The sequence below is a fragment of the Thamnophis sirtalis genome, unplaced genomic scaffold (genome assembly GCF_051295495.1).
Source record: "Thamnophis sirtalis isolate CommonGarterSnake01/CBP01778 unplaced genomic scaffold, rThaSir2_p1.2 scaffold_3, whole genome shotgun sequence".
NCBI classification, from domain to species: Eukaryota; Metazoa; Chordata; class Lepidosauria; order Squamata; family Natricidae; genus Thamnophis; species Thamnophis sirtalis.
In genome coordinates, this window is record NW_028261383.1 from 84,719,464 (window position 1) to 84,743,524 (window position 24,061).

The 24,061-nt window shown below is 37.0% G+C and overlaps 1 protein-coding gene across 3 annotated transcripts; it reads left to right on the forward strand.

Moving 5' to 3' along the window:
• Positions 1–77: 77 nt before the first annotated feature.
• On the forward strand, positions 78–23,087 carry SOX30 (SRY-box transcription factor 30). 3 transcript variants are annotated; one of them, XM_014070368.2, is made up of 5 exons: positions 90–1,461; positions 9,238–9,477; positions 10,740–10,976; positions 15,853–16,345; positions 21,586–23,087. In XM_014070368.2, the coding sequence occupies exons 1-5, from the start codon at positions 480–482 to the stop codon at positions 21,965–21,967; spliced, it is 2,334 nt and encodes a 777-aa protein (XP_013925843.2). In that variant the 5' UTR covers positions 90–479; the 3' UTR covers positions 21,968–23,087. The 3 variants fall into 3 exon arrangements, with proteins under 3 accessions (XP_087565519.1, XP_013925843.2, XP_013925844.2); XM_087709393.1 differs by lacking the exon at positions 10,740–10,976 and having other exon boundaries at positions 78–1,461; XM_014070369.2 differs by lacking the exon at positions 9,238–9,477 and having other exon boundaries at positions 92–1,461.
• Positions 23,088–24,061: the final 974 nt, after the last annotated feature.

Below are 24,061 nucleotides of genomic sequence, written 5' to 3' on the forward strand. Positions count from 1 at the left end.
GGATGAGGAGAAAGGAGCAGAAACGTGTGTGTATTTTTAAAAAACAGTCGCGAACCACCTTTCACTTGGTGGCAAACGGGGGCGAGGCCCAAACTCGCCCCTCGGCAAAAAAAAAAGCGGCGCCACCGACGTAGAGTCCGTGTGCGCCTGTTCCCCCCCTCCCTCGGTATCCAAGGGCGACCCCATTGTTACGTGGCGCCCAGGGTAGCCATGGCAACCTCCGGGCAACAGTCCAAGGAGGGAAAAGTGAGGCACGTGGAGCCCCACAAATTGCCATTTCTGGCCGACGTGCGGCAGGCGCGAGGCCCTCGCGAGCCAGAGGGCGGGGTCGAGAGCGGGCGCGTGCACCTCGGAGTTGGGGTGGGAGGGGGAGCGGAGAACGTTTGCAAGCCAACCGCAGCAAACAAACGGGCGGTAACAGAGGACCGGGCTGAGCTCACAATCCCGTAACAATCCTACGATCAAGGGCGGGCTGCGGCATGGAGAAAGGGGCGCAGGAGGAAGCCCCAAGAGAGCAGCACCGGCTGCTGCATTCCACGGCTTGGCAGAGCACTGCCTGCATGGACCATCTTCTCCTGCACCCTCTGCCAGGACAGGGGGGCAGGGACCCACACCTTCTGCTATTCCCTCCCAAACAGGCTCCCCAGCACCATCTTCTGCACCCCCTCTCTCCCAAACAAAGCGTTTTGCACAAGGAACAGAAACTTCCACAGCCTGGGGAAGGGGGGGTCTTTAAAGAGCAACAGCATGTTTTGGAAGAGCAGATTTGTCTTGGCAGGCAACTTTCCCAGCCTGTCCTTGGGAGGGAAACTGGTGCCTATGAAAAGCAGGAAGAGGAGGAAGAAAACAGGCACCAGAAAGGGTTACAAGTGAAAGCGGAGGAACGTGAGCCGGAGAACCCATTGCTCTTTTTGGGAAGTAGCAACAAGAAAAAAAGACGAGAGTCTAAAACGCTTCCAAACCGTCTTGGAGGCAAAGATGAAAGTAGCAGCAGTGTGAAAAGTGTAGGGGAAGTCAAACTGGGGAAAGTTGAAGAGACGGAGGAGATCAAGAAGGAGGCAAAGTTGAAAGAAAACTGTGATGCCAAAGTCTTGGGATCTGCAAAAGAAGGGAACATCAAAACCGAACTTGTAGAGCCTCCCGAGGAGGATTGCAAAGGGAGGGAAGAAGTGGCATCGAAGCCTCAACCATCTGCCAGTGGTCCCACTCACATTAACCAGGATGTTAGTTTGTCTCAACCTCTGGGAACCCAGCATTCTCAAGAACTGAAGATTCCTGTTACACTCCATCCAGTCCCTGCAGGGACTAGGATCCAGTTTCAGGGACCACCTCCATCTGAGCTTATAAGACTGACTAAAGTGCCAGTGACACAAGTGCCCCTTAAAATGCAGTCCTTGCTGGAGCCTTCAGTCAAAATTGAAACTAAAGATGTTCCTCTCACAGTGCTACCCTCAGATGCAGGTATTAGAAATTAGTCAGAATTTATCACATTGACCATAAGCTGTTGTTCGTAAACATGGATTGAACAATAAGAGCTCCACTATTTTAAGGTATAAGACAGTGCACCGCACCCCTCAAAAGTTTCTGAGTCAGCAATTCATATACAATAGTGCATGTTCCAGTTCATGAATTCTATAAATATACAGGGATTATACTTCTCAAATTGTTTTACAGTTTGGGGTAGTGGTTAAGGTGCTGGCCTGGAAACTAGGAGACTGAGTCCCACTTTAGGTATAAAAGCTAACTGGGTGGACTTGCGCCAGTCATTCTCTCAACCAAATCCCCCTTACAGAGTTGTGAGGAAAATAGAATAAGGAAGGAGTACTATGTACATTTGCTGCCTTGAGTCATTTATCAAAATAATAAAGTGGGATAAAATATATGTTTGACAGTGGAAAAGAATAAAACTGCTTAAAATGTAATAGGCCTGTGTGACACTTCAAATTTGATTCCAAAAGATTCAGCTGCTTTAAAAAGCTGAAGACTAGTTTACTTGTGCTCACACATGTCTTTGAAATTGAATAAAAAATGCTACACAGGCCTAAAATTTAATATTTCTTTTAGGATTTAATTTGACAGTAAAACCTATATTACCAATTCATAAAACCCTATGTTACAATAAAAGAGTTAGGCTTTTAATTATCACATTTGTATAGCCACACATCTCAAATGTAACACTGGGCAGTGTACAATAAAGTCAGAATGATAAAAACATCTGAAATAACAAAAACAATAAACCAGGGGTCTCCAACCCCTGGGCCGTGGCCCACTACCAGGCCACAGCCTGTTTGAAAAGGCAACCCTATGTAAAATGCGTTATAGTAGTCTGTGAGTGGGAGAAGTGACCAGACCACAGATAATTGTGATCAAGGAAGTGGTACAATTAGGAATAAAAATTTAAGTTATTTGCTGTTTGTTTTAGGAGGAGCTAGAATAAGCCAATAGTCCTCCATTTTTTTCCTCACAGCTCACAAAACAAATTAGGTTGAATAAGGAGCAGGTAATGGGACATTCAGTGAAGGTCATAGCTAAATATGAATGAGAAGTCTCATATTCTAACATCTGTGTAAATCTGATTTGGTATCAAATGGCAGAGGTTTTATTCCTCTTAAGTATCTGCACTTTTATTTTAAAATAAATTTGTCTATGTCAACTGAATTTAGCTAGATGGCTAATAAATGCCTTTTCAATGACACATAGATGGAATTCTCAATTATTTAATATGATAGTGGAAATAGTGATGAAGTTAAAACCAGTCTTGTGAATTATATTTCATGGTCAATGAGAAAGAAGAAAACTATTTCCTGACCTCAGCTTTATGTTTTCTTTTGGGGAATATGTAGTGTTTATCATAAATTAAGGGGAGTCAAAAATATTCTGTCTTCCATCACTAAAGCCATTTATTTATATTGTATATAATTATAGATAGATAGATTCAGATAATTAAATATTGGTTACCGTGCTTTTGATACTAATTTCTTGAAGGCAATTCCATAGTTCACAGATGTTGATAGGATCTGAATAAATATAGTTAAGGTTAGAATTTCACAACAGCTCTATGTTGATTATATGAGTGTCCATAAGACTTTTTTTAAAAAAACCTGTTCATTCCACAACTGTGTTACAGTATAACATGAGCAAGAGAAATCAGTATAGGGATACATGAATATGAATAGACTCTGTCCTATTGAGTTAGGGAACAAAGGGAAAAATATATCCTGTTTGTAATATTGGGAGGTAATATTCTCCTAAATAGAAATCCTGAGTGCAGGCATTTATTTTCATCCTTGCTCATATGTAAAAAGTTAAACGCTGAAACTTCCACATGGCCCATCATAGAAAAGGAGCACCTTTACCCAAAGCTGTAAAGAAAAACTGGCTGCCATTGAAAGCGGTCCAGTATTAGGATTTTATGAGAGTCTTCCTGGATCAACACCACAAATGTAAACATCTTATTAGCAAGTAAATAAACCTACTCTTGAAAATATTTTAAAAATTTAATAAATTAGTCTTTTTGGGGAACACATTTATAAAAGCATTTTTTATCTCGGTGGTATAGTATATGTGTTTTTATATGCTAAAGATTCATTTTTGGCATTTTTTTGTGGAAAAGTCTGCTACCTGAATTTCTGAAGTACTATCTGCTACTCAGTGTAACTAGATAATATAATATTAGACAAAAATGGGTCATTATAAAGCAACTTTACATTTTACTATTAAAATGAAAGAAATGAGACTGAAAGTTTATTAATTTTTCTTTCATTGTATTTTAATATGGAAAGTATTTTATAAATGAACACTTTTACTTGAACTTTGTTGTACTGATTTTGTTTTGGGAAACTGAAAATTAGATACTTGTTCCACTATAAGACTACAAAAAATAATTTCAAATACACTTAGAATATCTGCGTTAATAGAAACATGGTGTTGAAGGGGACAACATTATGCATTATGAATGTAAAAATTACTCTCTTCATTTAATATTTAAGTATTCAAAAAATATTGGTTTTATGGCCAAATCATTGAAAAGTCACTGATACGTTGCAATAATGAAAAAAATAAATTACTGGATTAGATGCAGATCTGGCTTCTAGACAGAAGGTTTCTTATGTTTGTATAAATTTGTGATCATAATTAAAATATGATCTAAAAGTCTCAAACAGGTTAGAAACAATGTCATGTGGTGGTTTATCTCAACATTCTTACTAAAATTAGAAAAGATGCAAAACAAAATTTCTGAACTATAACCTGAAAGAAATTTCAATTAAGAAAAATAATTAAAATAAATTGATTTTATACAATTTCATACTATGTATAAATGGATAAGGAGATGCTAAATGGGATTTGTTCATTTCTATCTGTTCTCCCAGAAGCTATAGGGTTTTCTGTCTCACACAAAACTCTTTGATGTGATTTTAGCTAACTCAGGGATGTCAAACTCAAGTCGTCATGGCGTCATCATGTGATGTATCAGGACTTTTTTCCCTTCATTAAAGGGCGTGGGCATGACCAGCATCTGGCCCGTAGGCTGGGAGTTTGACAACCCTGAGCTAAGAGATTCTACTGGCTTATTGAGGAATTGCAAACATTCAAATTCAGGTGTCTCTTAGTGCAATACTGTAAAACACTTGTTTTATCTTGCAAGGAGCTTTCCAAGTGATTGGCAGTTGCATTTAAGTAGATAAATGGCTGCTTTACCTAATACTTAGTGAAAATTTGGAATTTGTTTCCATGAGTTACAATGTTGCTGGCTTGTTTAGAAGGGAACCCTTAGATTCCTAGATTGTAAATGTAATGACAGATGTGATACTTAAATTGGATTTCAAGAAGTTGGTCACTTAATAGAGATGGGGGACCAAAAAAGGCTCTATGCATTTGAGAAGAAATGTTTATCAAGATGCTCAGTTAACAAGTCTCCAGCCAGAATGCTATTCATCTGGTGACAACCTATTTATTTGGAAATGTATCCCACTGATTGCAATGGAACTTGCTCCCAGAAAGAAGCCTGATCCATATAGCATAATATGATTTGTTTTATTGTTGATTTAGCTTATTTATTTCATTCTATTTATATGGCTGATATCTGGCCAACTAGCATAGCTTAAAACACCAGTGCAATAACTACCTCATTAAAAAAAAAGTAAAAAGCATAAAATTTCAACCAAGAGCAGGCTGTGCTACAATAGATTAACAAGACCTTATAGACCTAATTATCCTGACCTCCATGCCTAGGAAAACAGCCAGGTCTTAAAAGCTTTCCAAAAAGCCAGCAGGGTTAGGCCCATCTGAATCTTGAGTGAGCAAGCTGTCTGAAGGACAGGTGATATGACAGAAAAAGCCAGTTTCCTGGACCCTACTCAATGACATCCTTTAATTGATGGCATCTGGGTTGTGGTATGATTTTTAGGCTGTTGTTTAAGATACTGTGTTTTCTGAGCCAAATTAACTGGCTTGTTCAACAGGTCATGGTATAACATGATGTTAAGCTAATAGGGCCATGTAGTATATGTTTTTATATCCTGATTCAATATACATTTATAGCCATGGCTGCTTTAGTCTCAGGTAAACTCAATTTAGAAATAAAACACCAAAGGTTAGAGTCTTATTGAGCTGGGGATATTTGTATTTCTGAGTAAATGTTTATAGCTTTTCATTCAAATATGGAATATTTTAAGATAAAACAAGAATCTAGCAGAAGTAAATTTGTGGTCTGTTGTATATACTTCATTTGTAGACAAATTAAGTATTACAAAGTATTTTGGAGCTCATGTTTTATTGACATGTATCTTAGATTTTGCCAGTGATAACCCTTTGCAGAATAATGTGGTAGACCGAGTTCTCTAAGCATATCCTTCAGAATAGTTATATAACAATTGAGGATGAGAAGACAGGAGAAGAAGTTGCTAAATATTGTTTCTCATCCTGTCATAAATTTTCTGACAGTGAGAACAATTAATCAACTTGCCTCCAGAAGTTGTGGGTGCTCCATCACTGGAGATTTTTGTCTGAAATAGTTTAGGGTTTCCTGCTTTAGCAGGAGGTTGAACTAGAAGATCTCCAAGATCCCTTACAACTTTGTTATTCTGGTATCCTCTTTGTTGGAATGAGAATCTTTGTTGGACTGGATTAAAGCAAAAGCACGACTGAACAGGGGAAACCTTTACTTTTACCTTTTTAAACAATGAATGTCACTCACAAATCAGTATGCATTATACAGTATAATCTAAAACCCAAGTATCTTATTCATTGTATTTCGTTGTACAATTTTGTTGTATTTAAGTACAATGACAATAAAGATTATACTTATACTTATGGTAATTTTTATTTGTTAAATGGGAATTATTTTTGTGCAAGTGTCTGCAGCAGGTCAGAGACCATATCAATGAGCCAGCCTCAACACAGGAAAAAATGCTTCTGGACTTTAATTCCCCTCCCCACTTGAAAATGAGGACAAATAGCTGCTTCTCCTGGCTCAGTTGTTGAGATGACTCTAGTAGGGAGATGCAGTCTTGCAAAGAATCCAGCAGCAAGCTCTAAAGGGCCTTACAGATTGAGACTCACACTTTAAATTGCATCTTGGAGGTAATAGAAGGACACACAAAATAGGTTTGAAACTTCCAGGTGTTACTTAAAGACAGCCACAGGTAAAGTACCCTGTAATAGTCTAATCAGGTGATAATGAGAGCATGAATCACTGTACTCAGCTCCTTGAATCCCAAGAAAAGCTACAACTGGCACACCACCCAAGGTTGGGCAAAGCCCTCTTAGCTATAGGATCCAACTATTTATCTAACAGGAGCCAGAGAATCCTTAAGTCCCCCATTTACCTGACAATAAGAGAAATCAATATATATTTTGATTATATTTGTTGAAGATCTTCCTTCAATCCAAATGGCAGATGGTTTGTCATGATAACTCTTTTCAAAGAATAAATATTTCTTTCTGATTAATCTGTGAAATATATAAATTATAACATGTTTATGCTCTTTTGGAAATTTCTTTGGCATTTTTATAATTATTTTCTTTTTATAGAAAAAGAAATTATTTTCTTTTAATGAAAATAAAAAAAACAGGTGGAAATTTAACATGTGGGATGTTGTATTCTTGCATTAAGAATGTGAAGCCCCTGTTTTTCATTGTAGATTTTTTTGGGTGTGACAAGTCTCTTCTGGTTTCTTTCATTTTAGTGAATGTAATGTAGACTGTCACTGGAGAGACTAGAGTTTAATTCTACTCTAATCATGAAAGCTTGCTGGGTGATTTTTTGGGCTAGCTGTATTTAACTCAACCTACCTCAAAGAGTTATTGTGGGGGAAAACAGGAAAATGAAATACACACACACACACACACACACACACACACACACACACTATTACAGAATGTAGCATCATGTTATATATATGATGCTACATTCTGTAATAAAGTAAATTGTATGCACATGCACGCACAATTAAACACACTAAGCTCCTGAAGGAAAGGTGAGATATACATCTAACAAATAATATCTTAAGAGAAGATCCTGTAAAAAATGTCCTTTCATAGGTCTCTTTCAAATTAGAAAGTGTAGCCAATATTAGATGTGCCAAAGTGAGGCTGATTTTATAAGGGAAATAAAATTCCCTCCCATTTCATACAAATACTAAAAGAAGACAAGTATTTTTCACCAAAAAATATAACTTTGGGGCAAATTGGGGGGTTTGGCACAGCATTTTCTACTTAACAACAATTTGCTAATCAATATTTTTAAATACAAGGGAAATAATATATTCTATAATTCATTACATAATCTATGATGAATACTATAAATACTGAAATAGTAACAATTATTTTAATGTTAATGTTTAATTGCTTCCGTGATAAAGAAAAAAATCATTCAACTGTGTACAGTAGTATATTCTATTCCCCAAATATTCATTCCAATCTTAACTAAAATTCATGAATGATAGTGAATGCATATGCTTATTTCTGTAAGTTAATATATTTCTTTCAATATATTGTGTTCTGAACATTTTTTTTCAGTGTATTTTAGAGCTTTCACGATTTTCCTATCCATACAATTCCACAATTTAAGCATGGCTATTGGACCCACCAATAGACATGCTTAAATTGTGGAAAATTAGATGAGAGGTTCATCCCTAATCTGATCTCTGCTCTTTTTAATCCAGGATTGCTTGTTGAGATGGGCAGCTATGCAAATAGACTGCATAAATTAAAAAAAAAATCTATAGTTCCCCATTGAAGGGCATGTAGGGTACCCTCTTAAACATAGTGGACACAGTGAGACTTAATTCTGACAAATCATGGATAAATGGATAAACTTGTGTTGTTTGTGATTTTATTAGTAAATTCTAAGGGCAATTTACACAGGAAAACATTTACACATTCTACAACATTCTCTTGTAGAATTGTAACCACATACAAGAGCATGCTTTTGTTTATTATTATTTTTTATCACTTGGCATATAGTTACTTATCCCCAGGGTCTAATTAGAATCAAAAAAATGTATGCAGAAGTCTCGAAACCACCTAGCGAATTTCCAATCCCTACGCCATCTTGCAAATTGTTCCTGACAACTTCACTTACTTTCAAATACAGTTTGCCCTGTGACAAAGTGGAAGTCAAAGCTGCCCCAAACTGGTAGAGAACCTGCTCATTCTTTATGTAGTTATTAACATTTATCATGCTTCATGTAGTAAGAGAAAGAATTAGTTATAAAATCCAATGGACTTGTATAACAAGTTTTTCCTCTTTTCTATTTCCAACAACTCCTTAGAGGAGGTCCCTAGTATAAAGCACATAATTCTCCAAAATATCAATGCAGAGTCTGAAGATGAATAAAGGCTCCAGGTCCAGGAGGAATCACACTCCTACCTCTTCCATCTGCAATAGAAAAGTAAATTACACAATCCTCACTGTCCTATATCAGCTTATAACTTCACTTTACAATAAGATCATATGACACTTGCCAAAAGTGGCCCTATACTAGTCACCAAAATTCAAAAACTACAGCCAGGTATAATAATCATAATAATTAGAATTTAGAATTGGGGTGTGTTTGAGCCTAATGTTTGCATTTGTTGCCAGAGTTAAGCAGTGTTTTCAGCAATTGAGGTAGAGAAAATCATTTTTTTATTAATTGTTAGGATCATACTTCAGTGCCCACAGAATACCGCAGAATTAGCAGTATATTCCACCCATCCCTATATTACCTAAACATTAATATTACTTTATCGTAGGGATACCAGATACTCCGTTCAGCAAAGATAGAGATGGCCATGTCAAGCGTCCTATGAATGCATTTATGGTATGGGCAAGAATTCATCGGCCAGCCTTAGCCAAAGCTAACCCTGCTGCTAATAATGCCGAGATCAGTGTCCAGCTTGGATTGGAATGGAACAAGCTCACTGAAGAACAAAAGAAACCTTATTATGATGAAGCTCAGAAGATAAAAGAAAAACACAGAGAAGAATTTCCTGGTACTAGAGAGACAATTATTTATACATTTTAATAACTGATTGCCATTAGGTAATCCACAGGTTCATGCATGGAAAAATGGTATTTAAATATAATCATTCAGGAAACAGAATCCTGGAAGACGAAAAAAAACACATAGTATGTTTATATAATGAGGCAAAATTTCTTAGTTTTTTTCTGATTTATATATCTTCTCCCAAAGACATACAAATAGCCAAATGAATGGTGACATTATGCCACCACACATGTAGATCAGTCATCTGTATATTAGTATGAGCACTAAGGTTTTCCCATTTTGTCAAGTGGGACGTATTTAGGATATAGAAATAATTATTATTTATTAAACTTGCAGACTCTCAGTGGCTCTGACAGTCCACAACAATCAAAGAAAGAAAGCCGCAACTTTTCTCTCATCTGTCTTGTGAATGTGCATTTCCACTGATTTATGTAAATCTTGTTAATTATTTGAAATTACATCTGGGAAAAATAGTTTATTCAACAAAAGGCATATGTTAATATTAATTAACTCAATTATATTAACGCTGGCAATTTCTGCTGATGTTCCTGTTTTAAATGTATAAACTCATTGCATGTCTTTGTGTTATTCCCAGTGAAATACAATTCAGCTAATGTAATATTTTCCAGGGCTCTGATTTTATATAAATAATCTGATGCTAAATTCTGTAATACTAAAGCAAATATAATGAATAATAGAATGAGAAAGGCATTAACTCTAGTATTAGCAAAAATAATAATGTTTGATTTAACAAAGTTGGTATTCTGTCTTGATTGTAAAGTTATGCCACAATCGGGTGATAATACGGATGGCATGAATACCAATTTGGTGTAGTGATTAAAGACACTGAGCATGAGTAATAATCTTGCACAAAGCAACTGGATGATTGGGGCAATCATTTCCTTTCAGCCCTAAGAAGAAGGTAAAGGCAAACCACTTCTGAAAAATGTTGTCAAGAAAATTAATCGCCAGGACTTCCAAATTGACTCTCATGTTTGTATATAACTCAAACCAAAATCCATGGTAAGGAGAGGTATTACAAATAGAAAGAAACAGTATCTCTCTCCCTCTGAGAGATTGTAAGCTTCCTACTTATATTGTAGATATAAGTGTGTTCTTTTGCAAATGTGATTTTCTGACTTAACTGCAGAGAAGCTTATGTTACTCTTAACAATGCATATTTTCACTAGTTAAGAATTTTCAAAAGAAACTACCTTTCAGCTGGGGTACTCTTTAACATTTCTGCAGGTTGGGTTTACCAGCCAAGGCCTGGCAAAAGGAAGAGATTTCCATTGACTGTCTCCACTGTATTCTCGGGTACAACTCAGAACATCATAGCTACAAGTCCAATGACGGCCTCTACTGTCTTTACTGGGACTTCTCAGAGTATTATTACTACAAATCCAACTACCATTTACCCTTTTCGATCACCTACCTACTCTGTGGTTATACCCAACGTACAGAACAGCATTGGACATCCAGTCTGTAAGTTCATTTTTGTTGTTTATATGAAGTCTTTAAACTGGTTTGAAAGAGGAATCAAAGAGGCTATCTGTGTTAAAATTGAACAGCCCTCTCAGCAGTGGGGAAGGGACAGGACACAACTTACCTCCTGTTTATAATGCAGCCCTTTCAACAGTCCCAAGTCAATTCCACAGTCATTGGCACTCTGATTCAGGTGACTCTTGAGGACCCAGATTAACTGCCAGGTGGTTTAATAACTCTCATAGTGGATTATTGCAAACAGTATAAATCCTTTCCATTCCCCACCAGTTAGTTAGAACTGAAGAAATTTCTTGGGTAAGAAATGAAATGTCTTGAAGAAAAATCAAGAAAATCCATTTGCCTGTTTGAAAGCACCTTTGGAATAAGAATTTTAATTCCTATAAGCACATTCATAGCATAGTTTTGTAGAAATCTTTAAACTAGCAACTAAATATTGCACTTATATCTAGAAGTCTTCAGCAAGTTGAACAAACTAATACAATATAACCATACTTTTATAAGCATTTTTTTTCAAATTTGTAAATTTGATTCTTATTAAGTCCCCTTTAAGTGAATCCACATGGTGAAACTTACATAGTATTAAATTTCTGACAACACCATTCTGGTCTGTTTTCTCTCACTTCTATAATAAATTGAACCAGAAATGTGCTTCTTTTGTAAAGGCTGGTGTCATGTTATAGCAACCACCTCAAGTTAAACTGATTCTTCCAAAAAAGAATCTCAGAATTTTTCTTAGTTAGACATGCTAAGATTAGGGGGATAGGGGTCAAGAATTTCTCCAAATGCACACTATTTCCAGTTTAGAAACAATTTATCCCTTAATGCTCCCTTATGATGGAGTATTTCTTCATTTTTTGTAACAGTTCTGTTGTGCACACAGTTCTTTCCTTAAAAAGGAAGTTTGAAGGTAGCTGTCTCCTAAATATGTCAATCTTTGAACCAACTTTTTCATTGGGACAGTATGTATCTGTTCATTGTCTTTATCAGAGTGAAAATTAATTCTCAGATATGGACATATCCTCTACACAGTTTTCTTGGCATGAAATGGAAGTGGTTTGCCATTGCTTTCTCTCAGAATACATTTTTCAGAACTCTAATCCAACATACCTTCTAGGCTACAATCATATATTAACCAGAACTAACCCTTTATAAAGAGACACAGTGGCTCAGTGGCTAAGACACTGAGCTTGTCAATCAAAAGGTCAGCAATTTGGCGGTTCGAATCCCTAGCGCTGCGTAATGGAGTAAGCTCCTGTTACTTGTCCCAGCTTCTACCAACCTAGCAGTTCGAAAGCATGTAAAAATGCAAGTAGAAAAAATAGGAACCACCTTTGGTGGGAAGGTAACAGTGTTCTGTGCGCCTTCGGCATTTAGTTATGCCGGACATATGATCACTGAGACGTCGTTGGACAACGCTGGCTGTTCGGTTTTGAAACTGAGTTGAGCACCACCCTATAGAGTCGGGAATGACTAGCACATATGTGTGAGGGGAATCTTTACTTAATCCTTTATAACTTTATAGATTACATGACTGGGTGTTGCCAGTTATTGAATTGAGGCTAATTTTCTGAAATGTATAATATTACCAGTGGCATCTACTATGTGTGTATATGTCAAAACTTGCAAAATAATGAATCTATTGTAACAAGCAGTGTCCATTTTCTTTTGACATGAATCAATGCACACATGTACAATGCGTGCCCACTAGCTTACAGATTTTGATACTCACAGATACTTTAGAAGACTGGTAAAATGAACTGTAGGATTGTCTCTTCATTCCATTGCCTGTTACCATGGGACGCTTTCATATCATCATTTCATTCAGTAAATCCTTAGAAGCAATTTGAAGACCATTTGTAATCATTTTCACTTCTGCCATTTAAAAATACTGTAAAAAGAAGGGGGCAGTTTTGGCCATAAACTGCTTCAAGCTCTGCAATAACAAAAAATATCATTTCCCATTTTACCCAAGTAGAGAAAAAAAGAAAGAAACAGCTTGTTAAAGAGAAAGGGGAAACAGGGAAAAAAAGTCTATCAATTTTACTCCTAGATAAGGCCTGTAGTAATATAATATTGTACTTCCATTTTAAGCCAGAACGCTGTTGGAGTATATTTTGTATTTTCTATGGATAACATCCTTCATATTAATTCCATGTCTTTTCTGTCTTTTAATACAGAGTTTCCCAACCTTTCCGGGTTGGCAGCCTAGGGCACAGTGGGGATTGAGAGTGAGAAGGAAAATGGGGGATGGTTTGTGTGAGTGGGGTTGTGAGCCCGTGCACACATGCATAGCAGCCAGTCACACAGCCCAGTTGTGAATAGGCCCGTGTTTTAATAGGATATAATTTTGATATGGGCAGTAACTGATATAAGTATTGAATCTAGTCATAAAAAAGCTCATTTTCACTTTAGAATTTAGATATTTTTTATCATCTGATTACGGTAACTTCAAAGAATTCTTTGAGGGTTTTGTTTTATTTTTTATTTTGAAATGACAAAATAGCACTTAAATCAAGAAAAGACCAGCTAAGACTCACAGTCAGCCAATTTGTTCTCCTTTTTGTTCCCAAACCCCACCTGCAATTGTACTATTAAAATTCAGCGATAAAATGACATTTCCTCTTCCTTAAGGAAACTGGCTCAAAACTAATTGTGTGAAATTTCTACTAACTTAAACATACTTATTTTTGTGTAAAAATAAAACTCCTCAAAACATAAACATACTCCAAAAGTTCAACTCTTTTGTGCTAAAACAATTGCCCACCCCCACTAGAATGCGGTCTAAAATGAGGGTTATTAAAAATATAAAATAGATGATGAAAATAGCATTTACTGCAAATGTTATAAAAATGTGAGATGAGCTATTTGAAACCATCCTCAGTATCAAAATCATACTACTATTTTTTTTCTATCCTTCTTGAAAAAGTTAATTTTCTCCAGAAGGAAAAGAGCTAGAAAATTGACATCCTGGAGAACTTCACGGTTCACCAACAAAAGCGCGCCCAACTAAACCGTGGTGACAAAACCGCGAGTTCTAAAGCACTCCGACGAATGAGCGCTGAATCGCGTCGACAACAGCGCAGCGACAGAAGCGCGCTGTAAACCTAACCCTAAACCTAACCCTTACCTTAACTTAAATTGCCCTTCTGTCGACGCGCTGTTGTAAATCGCCTTTCTGTCGACGCGCTGTTGTTGGCGCATTGATGATGTCGCGGTTTTAGCAATGTGGTTTGGTGGCGTACTTTTGTCGTGTGCACTTTTGTCGGGTCACGGAACCACTACTATTGAGGTGATCCACAATAAAGCTATATTTGGAAGCAGCATTAATCATGCTAGAGTTCACAGATTAAAAATAACAACAAATGTGGGAACATAATCTCCCATAAACATTATTTCATGCAAATGAATTTATATGTGTGTGCATGTGTTTGTAAGTGTGTGTGTGTGTGTGTGTGTAATATAATGTCAACACTTTCATATATATGAAATACTCACCAAATGAAACTGGATAGTTGGTGTCTTAACTTTTGGATATGTATTTAATTTCTAATTACATATACAGTATTAGAAAACAATGGAATACAAACCTAAATATAGGCTTTTATTAACAAATTTGAAAGATATCCTAAATATATTTGGATATTAAGATGACAGATACAGTATTTGTTTGTTTGTTTGTTTGTTTGATAAATAAAGAGAGCCAGATTGATGAGATGTTAAGGTGCTGGTCCAGAAACCAGGAGACTATGAGTTCCTTAGACAGGAAAGCTGGCTGGTGAACTTGGGGCTATTCCTTAGTCCAAGGGTGTTATACTGGTGGCCTGCAGGCCAGATGTGTCATGCGCAGGCCACGCCCACCCCAGCACCTGAAGGGGAAAAACGTTGTGAAACATCACATGATGGCAACGTGATGCCATGAGTTTGACACCTGTGCCTTAGTCTAACTCCCCACACAGGGTTGTTGTAGGGAAAATAGGAAGAGGAAGGAGTATTAGGAACATTTGCTGCCTTGAGTTACTTATATACAGTAATAAATGTGAGATAAAAATCAAATTAATAAATCATTCATGACTGAACAGCATACAAAATTTCAAACACAAAAACAATACTACAAAATAGGCAAAAACATAACAAAAATAATTTTAAAAAGTTAAAACAATATCAACCTTTTAAAAAGCAAAACAAAATCCCATAATCTCTGGAGCAGCATGCTCAATTTTCCTATCAATACAGTCTCCATATCCATGTTTTCAGATTCCCAGGCCAGATGGCAAAGCAGTGTTTTCAGGCCCTTTTAGTCAGCCAATACTGTTGAGGCCAATCTGACATCAAAAGGAATAGTATTCCAAAGGGTAGGTGTTTAGGAGATAAACCTTTCCTCCTTGGTCCCATTAGATGCCATTCCTTCATGGATAGGACTCTTCACATGCCTTTCCTCCTGGATCTGTTGGTTAGGTGTGATTTGAGAGAGGTGTCCTTCAAATCACCCATCCCCATGCCCTTTTATATTAAACAGAATTAATCAATAAACTTTTATTGTTGATTATAGTAATGAATTTCCAAAAATAGAAGGAATTTGAGTTTTCAGATTTACAAACTTAAGGAATTATACTTTAATATTTCTTTATCTTTTTTTCAAAGTATAATTGCATAGTACAATTTTTATAAAAGCATAGCTTATATTATAGCCCTGCACATATTAATTACGGAACATATGTAATGATTTTCACACATAGTATAATTATTATTTGTTGGCAAATATTTTGTAGTAAAAGAAGATGAAATAAACTTTAAATAAGAAAACTACTATTACTATGAGTTTTTCAGTTACAACTGATTCTTTTCCTTTCCAAAGGTGAAGCCGCTTCTACTATCCAGTTGCCAGCTCCTTCTGCTCAGCATCCAGGCCCTATTACACTGTTCCAGCCAAGTGTAGGAAATACAACACCGTTAGCTGCCTCAACTGCAAACCTGCCAATTCGGCCAGTCCTTCAGCCTCAACGATTTGCTGCACCTTCCCCAACAGAAGCTCATCGTGTATCTTCAGGAACAAATTGCTCTATAAAGAGACCCACCCAGATTTCTATTGAAAGTTCAAGCAGGACCCCAAATAATACAAGCACTACTCACCCTAGATACAGTATCTCAAATAGCCAACCTCCCAAGGAATACTCAGGTGTTTCTCCATGTTCTAGAAATGGACCTATTCCTCAAGCACCACCTATCCCTCATCCACACGTCTATCAGCCTCCTCCCATTGGTCATCCGGCAACTCTCTTTGGAGCTCCTCCTCGATTTTCATTTCACCATCCTTACTTTTTACCAGGGCCTCATTATTTCCCATCAAGGTAATGCAACCACATACTTTCATTCTGGAATATGTAATTAGATGCACTATGCCAAGGTTTGCAGTTACTGTTAGCAAAAGTGCAATAACATTAGACATTTTTCCTTCTGTTTTCCTCTGTTTCTTTTCATACGGAACTTCCATACATTTCATTCTACTGAAAATATTTTCATCAAATTTTCCAGTCACCATAGAGCACCATAGAGCAGTGATGGCTCACCTTTTTTGGCTCACCTGCCATAAGCGGAGGGGAGTGGAGGGGGGTCGTGCATGGGCATGCTGCACCCATAATGCAATGCGTGACCCCCCCAGTGCACATGCATGCATGACAGGCGTGACCCCCCATTTTTTGCATGCTTTTTTCGCCCTCCACAGGATCCAGAGGCTTTATAGGAGCCCCCCCCCCCCCCCGGAGGCCCTCTGGAAGCTTCAGGAGTTTCCTTGAAGCCTCCGGAGTGCAAAGAAATGGCCCTACAGGCAAACCGGAAGTTCTGGTTTGCTCATAGGGCCAGTTTAAGCCCTCTCGAGCCTTCAGGGACCTTCAGGAGGCATCCCTGAAGGCTCCGGGGGAAGAAAAACAACCCTACGAGGCTGGTTTTAGTCCTCCAGAGGCTTCAGGAGACTTCCCTGAAGGCTCCAGAGGACTAAAAACAGCCCTACGCGCTAACCGGATGTGACTTCCAGTTTGTCTGGTATAGGGTTTCCTGCCTAGGCAGGGGGTTGGACTAGAAGACCTCCAAGATCCCTTCTAACTCTGCTATTGTATTGCATTGTATTGTCCGTTGGGTCGTTTTTCGTCCTCCGGACCCTTCAGGGAAGTGTCTGAAAGGCCCCTGAAGGCTCCAGAGGGGTTAAACTGGCCCTACGAGCAAACCAGTTTGCCCGTAGGGCCAGTTTTTCATGCTCCCGAGGCTTCAGGGAAGCTCCTGAAGCCTCCGGAGGGCCTTTGGGGTGGGGGGGAGGCTGTTTTCAGCCTTCCCAGGCTCCTATAAAGCCTCTGGAGACGGTGGGGGGGGGGAATGGCTTTAAAAAAGGCTGAACTCAGCTGGCCAACGCGCACATGCACGCTGGCCAGATGACAGGGCAATGCTTCGTGTGCCCTGACAAATGGAGCCGCGTGCCACCTGTGGCACACATGCCATAGGTTCACCATCTTGGCCATAGAGCCTTTTAAGGATTTTTCTCTCACGTCCAATCTTTTAAATCTGTCAAGTACATTGCCTCTTTTTAAGATTTTAATTTATTAGAAAACACGAAACAAGACCTTCCAAATAGAAAAAACAAGTCATAACCATCATACTCATCTAATTATTAAAACATCTTTCCAAGAAACAATCTGAATGTTTGGGCTGTACCAAACATTTTTTGATTAGAGACCTCAAACTCCAATGGTTCAGTTTCTGATTGGCAGCCTTGATTTTTCTTAAATTAGGTATAAACCCATTACAATCTGGGCATGTATATATATTTGACCTGAAGTCACTGTCTTCCTTCAAGAGAAGACTGGATGATGGTGGTGGTATCTGATACATATCAATCGATCAAGGTGACAAACATATCTAATACTCCTGCCTCCCACAACAATATTCTTAGGTGGGTTGGGCTGAGAAAGAGTGACTGGCCCAAAGTCACCCAACTAACTTTCATGCCTAAGGGAGGCCTATAATTCACAATCTCCTGGGTTCTAGGCTAACTCTTCAACATGACACTAAGCTGGCTGACTTTTTAGATCTCTTGTATAATCACTTCTGTGTTGAAGTCACCCTAAGCATATGGTAAATATACCACAGATTGTTTAATAAGATGTTGTGGTTTGCACAAGACAGTAAACCATAAAGCATGTTTTAAATATAATGTCTGAATTTATACAACATGCTAAACAGAATAAAATATACTTTAGATTTACGTGAATCTCCCCTTAAGTCAATGTTTCCTTGCTGAACTACTACTATTTTTTAAACCTTCCACAAGGGTCCACTAAACAGTGTGATAAGGAAAGTATTTATTTATAAATTGAGAAAAGAGCAGAGTACTCTAATTTTAGCTATCTAGCTATGCTCTTATTCTTGAAAATGATCAATGACCTGTTAATTTCACTTTGGAGCTGCTGTAGTGCATATTGTGTATAGCATTCACAATCTCAGCAGTTACTATAAATTGGGATAGGACAGGCCAGAAGAAACATTAAGTAAAATTTATTACAAGACAAGTTTGAATCCTGGTGACTTTACTAACTTAACCATCTAGGATTTTTTTTTATTCCCCAGTCTAACTATCACCTCTGATATCCCATCCAATCTAATCAGTATGCCCCTGCCAAGCCTATAAAGCCTGTTCAGATATTGTTAATTTGTTAAGAAAAAACTTGCATTTATATTAAATGCAAAGGCGGATTTTTAAAAACAAGTTTGTTTAGCTTGTATGGCTTGGTATAAGAGTGCTTTTGTTTATTGATCTATCACCTGTCTTATTAGTATTCAGGGTTTTGCAATATAAGACATGAGCCACAAGGCAAAAATAACTGCCAGTGAAGATAAATATGCTTAGTCTTACAGTATATGCTGCTCCACAGTACTTTACAGCACTTTGAGCAGTTTACATCATATTGCCCCCAACTATCTGGGTCCGCATTTTACCAACCTTGGAAGGATAGAAAGCTGAGATAATATTGAGCTCCATCAGGATCAATTTCTCAGCTGTGGGCAGAATTAGCCTGCAATACTGAGTTCTGTACACTGTGGCACAATACACTGTGCCACCAGGGCTTATTGTAAAAGCCATTATAAAAAATTATTAAATTATTATTAAAATATTTTGAACTGATTTCAGAGATGGAGTTACGTTGTTACAATATAGACCAATTGGAGGGAAATGAAATGCAGAATTCAAGACAGTGGTTATCTTATTGTTAATCATAAAGATCCAGAACTACATGACTTCTCTTAATGCCAGGAAATTATTTGATAAACAGCAACTTTTCTGTAAATTGCTAAATGTAATCATCACAATGCCTCACCTATTTAATTTGCTTCTGATATCTCTATTTACATGTTTCTTGTACCCATTTAAATCTTGTATTTCTGTGTGTGTGAGAGAGAGAGGGGTGGGTGGGTGGATGTTCAAAATGCTTCAAATTGAAGTGCTATTTTAGTTTTGAAACAATTTTCACATTATTCAGTTCATCCAGCCATCTAAATGGTTGCAGGAACTGAATATGTCTAGTTTAAGAGAAAGAAGAACTAGGGGAGACATGATACCAGTGTTCCAATATCTCAGGGGTTGCCACAAAGAAGAGGGAGTCAAACTATTCTCCAAGGCACCTGGGGGCAGAACAAGAAGCAATGGGTGGAAACTAATCAAGGAGAGAAGCAACTTAGAACCGAGGAGAAATTTCCTGACAGTTAGAACAATTAATCAGTGGAACAGCTTGCCTCCAGAAGTTGTGAATGCCCCAACATTGGAAGTCTTTAAGAAGATGTTGGATAGCCATCTGTCTGAAACGGTATAGGGTTTCCTGCCTAGGCAGGGGGTTGGACTAGAAGACCTCCAAGGTCCCTTCCAACTCTGCTATTGTATTGTATTGTAAATTATCAGGAGCTTTAGTTGAAGGGGAATAGAAATACATACTTGTTAATATTCGCATAAACAGTAAAACAGACTTTGTGGCATTTCTCATCAGCACAGAATTTTTTAATTGCCTTTTAATTTTTATTAACCGTTTCTATCTAAATTGAGGATGTTGCTGGAGTGTTTATTGGTTTTGTTTATTTTATGTCACGTTAAACCATCTTGTTATTTTGGGATGAATGCTATACTATATATTCATTAATTAAATCAGCTTTTATTAAAAGTTGGGGGTAAGTGACTGAATTGTCCTACATCTGGATTGAATACTATACTGTAGGACTACTAGACAATATTCTACTTTTTGCATCTATAGACCTTGTAGCAAAAACCTTAGATGCGGCTATAGACCTCCTCCAAAAGTTGTTACAGAACTGATTTTAAATGTGACCAGAAAAAATATTAAATATGTGAGGAATAACTCTAATACTCTTAATTAAACATACAAATTAAATATTAATAGAATTAAAGTTAAATGAACTTTTTATCCTACTGCAGACAATATCTTTAGTCACTTGGCTTTCAATTGAAAAGTCAAATACAGTTTTTAGCCTGAAAGAGAATGTACCTTCCTATTAGTTTAACTAAAGGCTTAAATAAAGTTCTGCTATGCACGTACAGGTAGACCTCGACTTACAACAGTTCATTTAGTGACTGTTCAAAGTTACAGCGGCATTGAAAAAAGTGACATGTCCATTTTTTACACTTATGACCATTGCTGCATCCCAATGGTCAGTGGTGGAATTCAGGCAGTTTGCCCCACTTCAGGAGAACCAGTTGTTTACTTTCTGAGCGGTTTGGTGAACTGGTTGTTGGAAGAAATCATTAGGGCAGAGAACTGATTGTTAATTTATTTGAATCCACCATTGCCCATGGTCGTGTGATTTATATTTGGATGCTTGACAACAAACTCACATTTTATGATAGTTGCAGTGTCCCAGAATCATGTGATCCCCTTTTGTGACCTTTTGCGACCTTCTGACAAGCAAAGTCAATGGGGAGGCCAGATTCACTTAATAACCGTGTGACCAATTTAAGAACTGCAATGATTCACTTAACAAATCTGGCAAGAAAAGTCATAAACTGGGGCAAAACTTACTTAACAAATTTCTCACTTAGCAACATAAATTTTGGGATCAATTGTGGTCTGTTGACCTGACTTCAGTTGAGTCCAAAATTTCTATTGCTAAGCAAGGCAATTATTAAATGAGTTTGGACCTAATTTAAGACAATTTTTTTTGCCACAGTTAAGCGAATCACTGCAGCTGTTAAATGAATCATGTGCCTATTAAGCAAATCTGGCTTTCCCCATTGACTTTGCTTGTTGGAAACCAGCTGGGAAGGTTACAAATGGTGATCACATGACCTCAAGACAGTACAGCTGTCCTGAATACATGCCAAGTGCCTGAATTTTGATCACATGATCCTGGGGGATGCTGCAGTGTCGTAAGTGTGAAAAAAAAAAAGGTCTCTTTTTCCCCCCAGTGCCATTGTAATGTTGAACAGTCAGTAAACAAATGGTTGTAAATTAAGAACTACTTGTATGTGTTAGTAGTAATATATCATTCCTATGGCAAAGCAATCAAACTAACCTGTTTTTCCTTTGTTTTGATGCAGCACATGTCCATATAGCCGGCCTCCTTTTGGCTATGGGAATTTCCCCAGCTCCATGCCTGAATGCCTTGGCTTTTATGAAGACCAGTATCAAAAGCACGAGGCCATGTTTTCTGCCCTGAACAGAGACTACCCTTTTAGAGAATATTCTGATGAACACACGCATAGTGAAGACTCCCGCAGCTGTGAGAGCTTGGAAGGGACATCCTATTACAGCAGCCATAGTCAGACTGAAGAGGAATATTTAAACCCTATGCCACAGTTGGACATTGGGGCACTTGAAAATGTTTTTACAGCCACCCCTTCCACCCCTTCTAGTGTACAGCAAGTCAATGTGACTGATAGTGATGATGAGGAAGAAGGAAAGGTGTTGAGAGATTTGTAATTTTTCAGATCAAATCTAGCATACTTTTTAAAACATGAAATAAAACATGTTCCTCATGTAACACTATTTTAGTGAGTGTTATCTAGAAGGCATAGTAAATCTAGATTGTTCCGAAGTTTTTATGACACATGGGAGAGTTCCTGAACCAATGTATCATCACAGGTACTGTATCTTTTTATATTAATTTTGCATACTCTGCTGATCAAGGCAGACTTTAAGATGGTGAAAACTTTTTCATTTAGTTACCTCGTGCCTTTTAGCTGAATGTTATGGGTAATGTTTCCAGAGACCATGTGAATAGTGTACCTTGATTCTACATTTAGCTAAACTTGATTTGTCAACATTTTGCATTCAAAAATGCACTGAAGAAGTTTGATAATTAATGAAATCAGGGCATTGGCCTATATACCTTGTGTCATGCAATGCTAGAAGCAACATAATTGTGTGCAATTTACCACATTTTTAAAAATCTGCTGTTGAGCAAATACAGACCTTAATTTAAATAGAATCATACTATTTATGATGGGAAACATCATTTTCCTATTTCAGTCTCTGTTCCTTGGTGACATGGTGAGATTTTAATTTTTATCAAGATAAAAAATGTATTTATTTCTCTGTTGTACCTATGGTGTGCACATACTTTGTTATACATAATTCAGAGTTGTCAGATTTTAAAAATCTGGCCTGTGGTGAAAGTAGTTATTTTTATAAAAGCAACTACAGTTAGTTGTTCCAGAATCTAATCTATATTTATGCTGAAATTGCTATATAATTATCTGGTCTGCAGCCCCTCTTATGGTTTAACTTATTCCTCTGCAAGAACAATTAGTTTTTTAACATCCATATAAATGGAAAAGTTATATAATTCTAAGAATAAGTAAGAATCAATCTAGCTGTCAGTTGTATACAAGCAGGTTATGATTCTATACCAGAATATAAGTAAAAACAATATTACAAACAGTAAATTTTAAAATGTAGTGCTTCAAAAGTAGTTGTAAAGAAGATGAAACATTACTAAGCTATTTGTTCATGTTACAAACCAATTTCTGTTTTGGGGAAAGGGGCTGATAGTATAGATGTTTTTTTTTTGTTATGTTAAAATAAAATCACATGAACCATATGTTGTTACCTCTCTATATTGTGACAAACAATGAATTATGACCTTTGCTTGTATGTACATAATAAGGTCAAATGTGGTTACCAATTTTAATATTGCTTGGAGGGATTTATTTTAAGGATAATCATACAAAGAGTGTGCTATAACTATTGTAAGTTGATTGAAAATGTTAGTCCTTTTCATGACATTTCATTTAACTTGTGAATTATCATATGTATTAAGAGATAATACCCTTTATTGGATAAAAAAAAAATTAAGAATGAAAAGGAAATTCTATACCTGATCGGTAATTTTTGCTAACAATCATAGTACTTTGCATCAGCACTAATATACAGTATAATACTGATGTCTTTTAGAATACCTGATATATTCTGAACATATACTTCAAATATGCTTCTTGGGGAAGGTTGGTCTTCAAGAATTCTTGTGAGCAAATGTGCTATGGTCCAGGAAAAAAAGTCTGTGCAATCCCATCTAGCAAGTGTGTACAACTGTTGTTTTTTGTTTCCTTAACAATATGTGAATACAACAAAATAAACTGAGCAGCATAACCGAAAAAAAGGTGAGCAGATGCCTAGCCAGACCCTGAACATCTTAAGAATAATAGAATCCCTGTAAACCAATCCTTCCCAATCTACAATCCTCTAAATTTGTTAGATTATAAATCCCAGAAAGACAGCATACAGAAAAGATTATCTTGCAATTCAGCGTCATTATTCTCAAATATAAAAGTTAACCCCGCTATTCTGGCTCAAATGAGTCACATTTCATTTTTAAAAAAATTACATTTTCCAGACAATGAAAGAAGAGATGAAATAATTATGTGATAACAAAAAAGGGAAAAGACAAACTTCAGATTAAAAATTTCTAGTAATAAAAATACCATTATAAAAAAGGTCATCAGCTGTAGCGTACTGTATATTTTAATAACTTTTTGCTTGCCCAGTTTAGTGCTGTTTTAGGAGAAAGAAAAATCA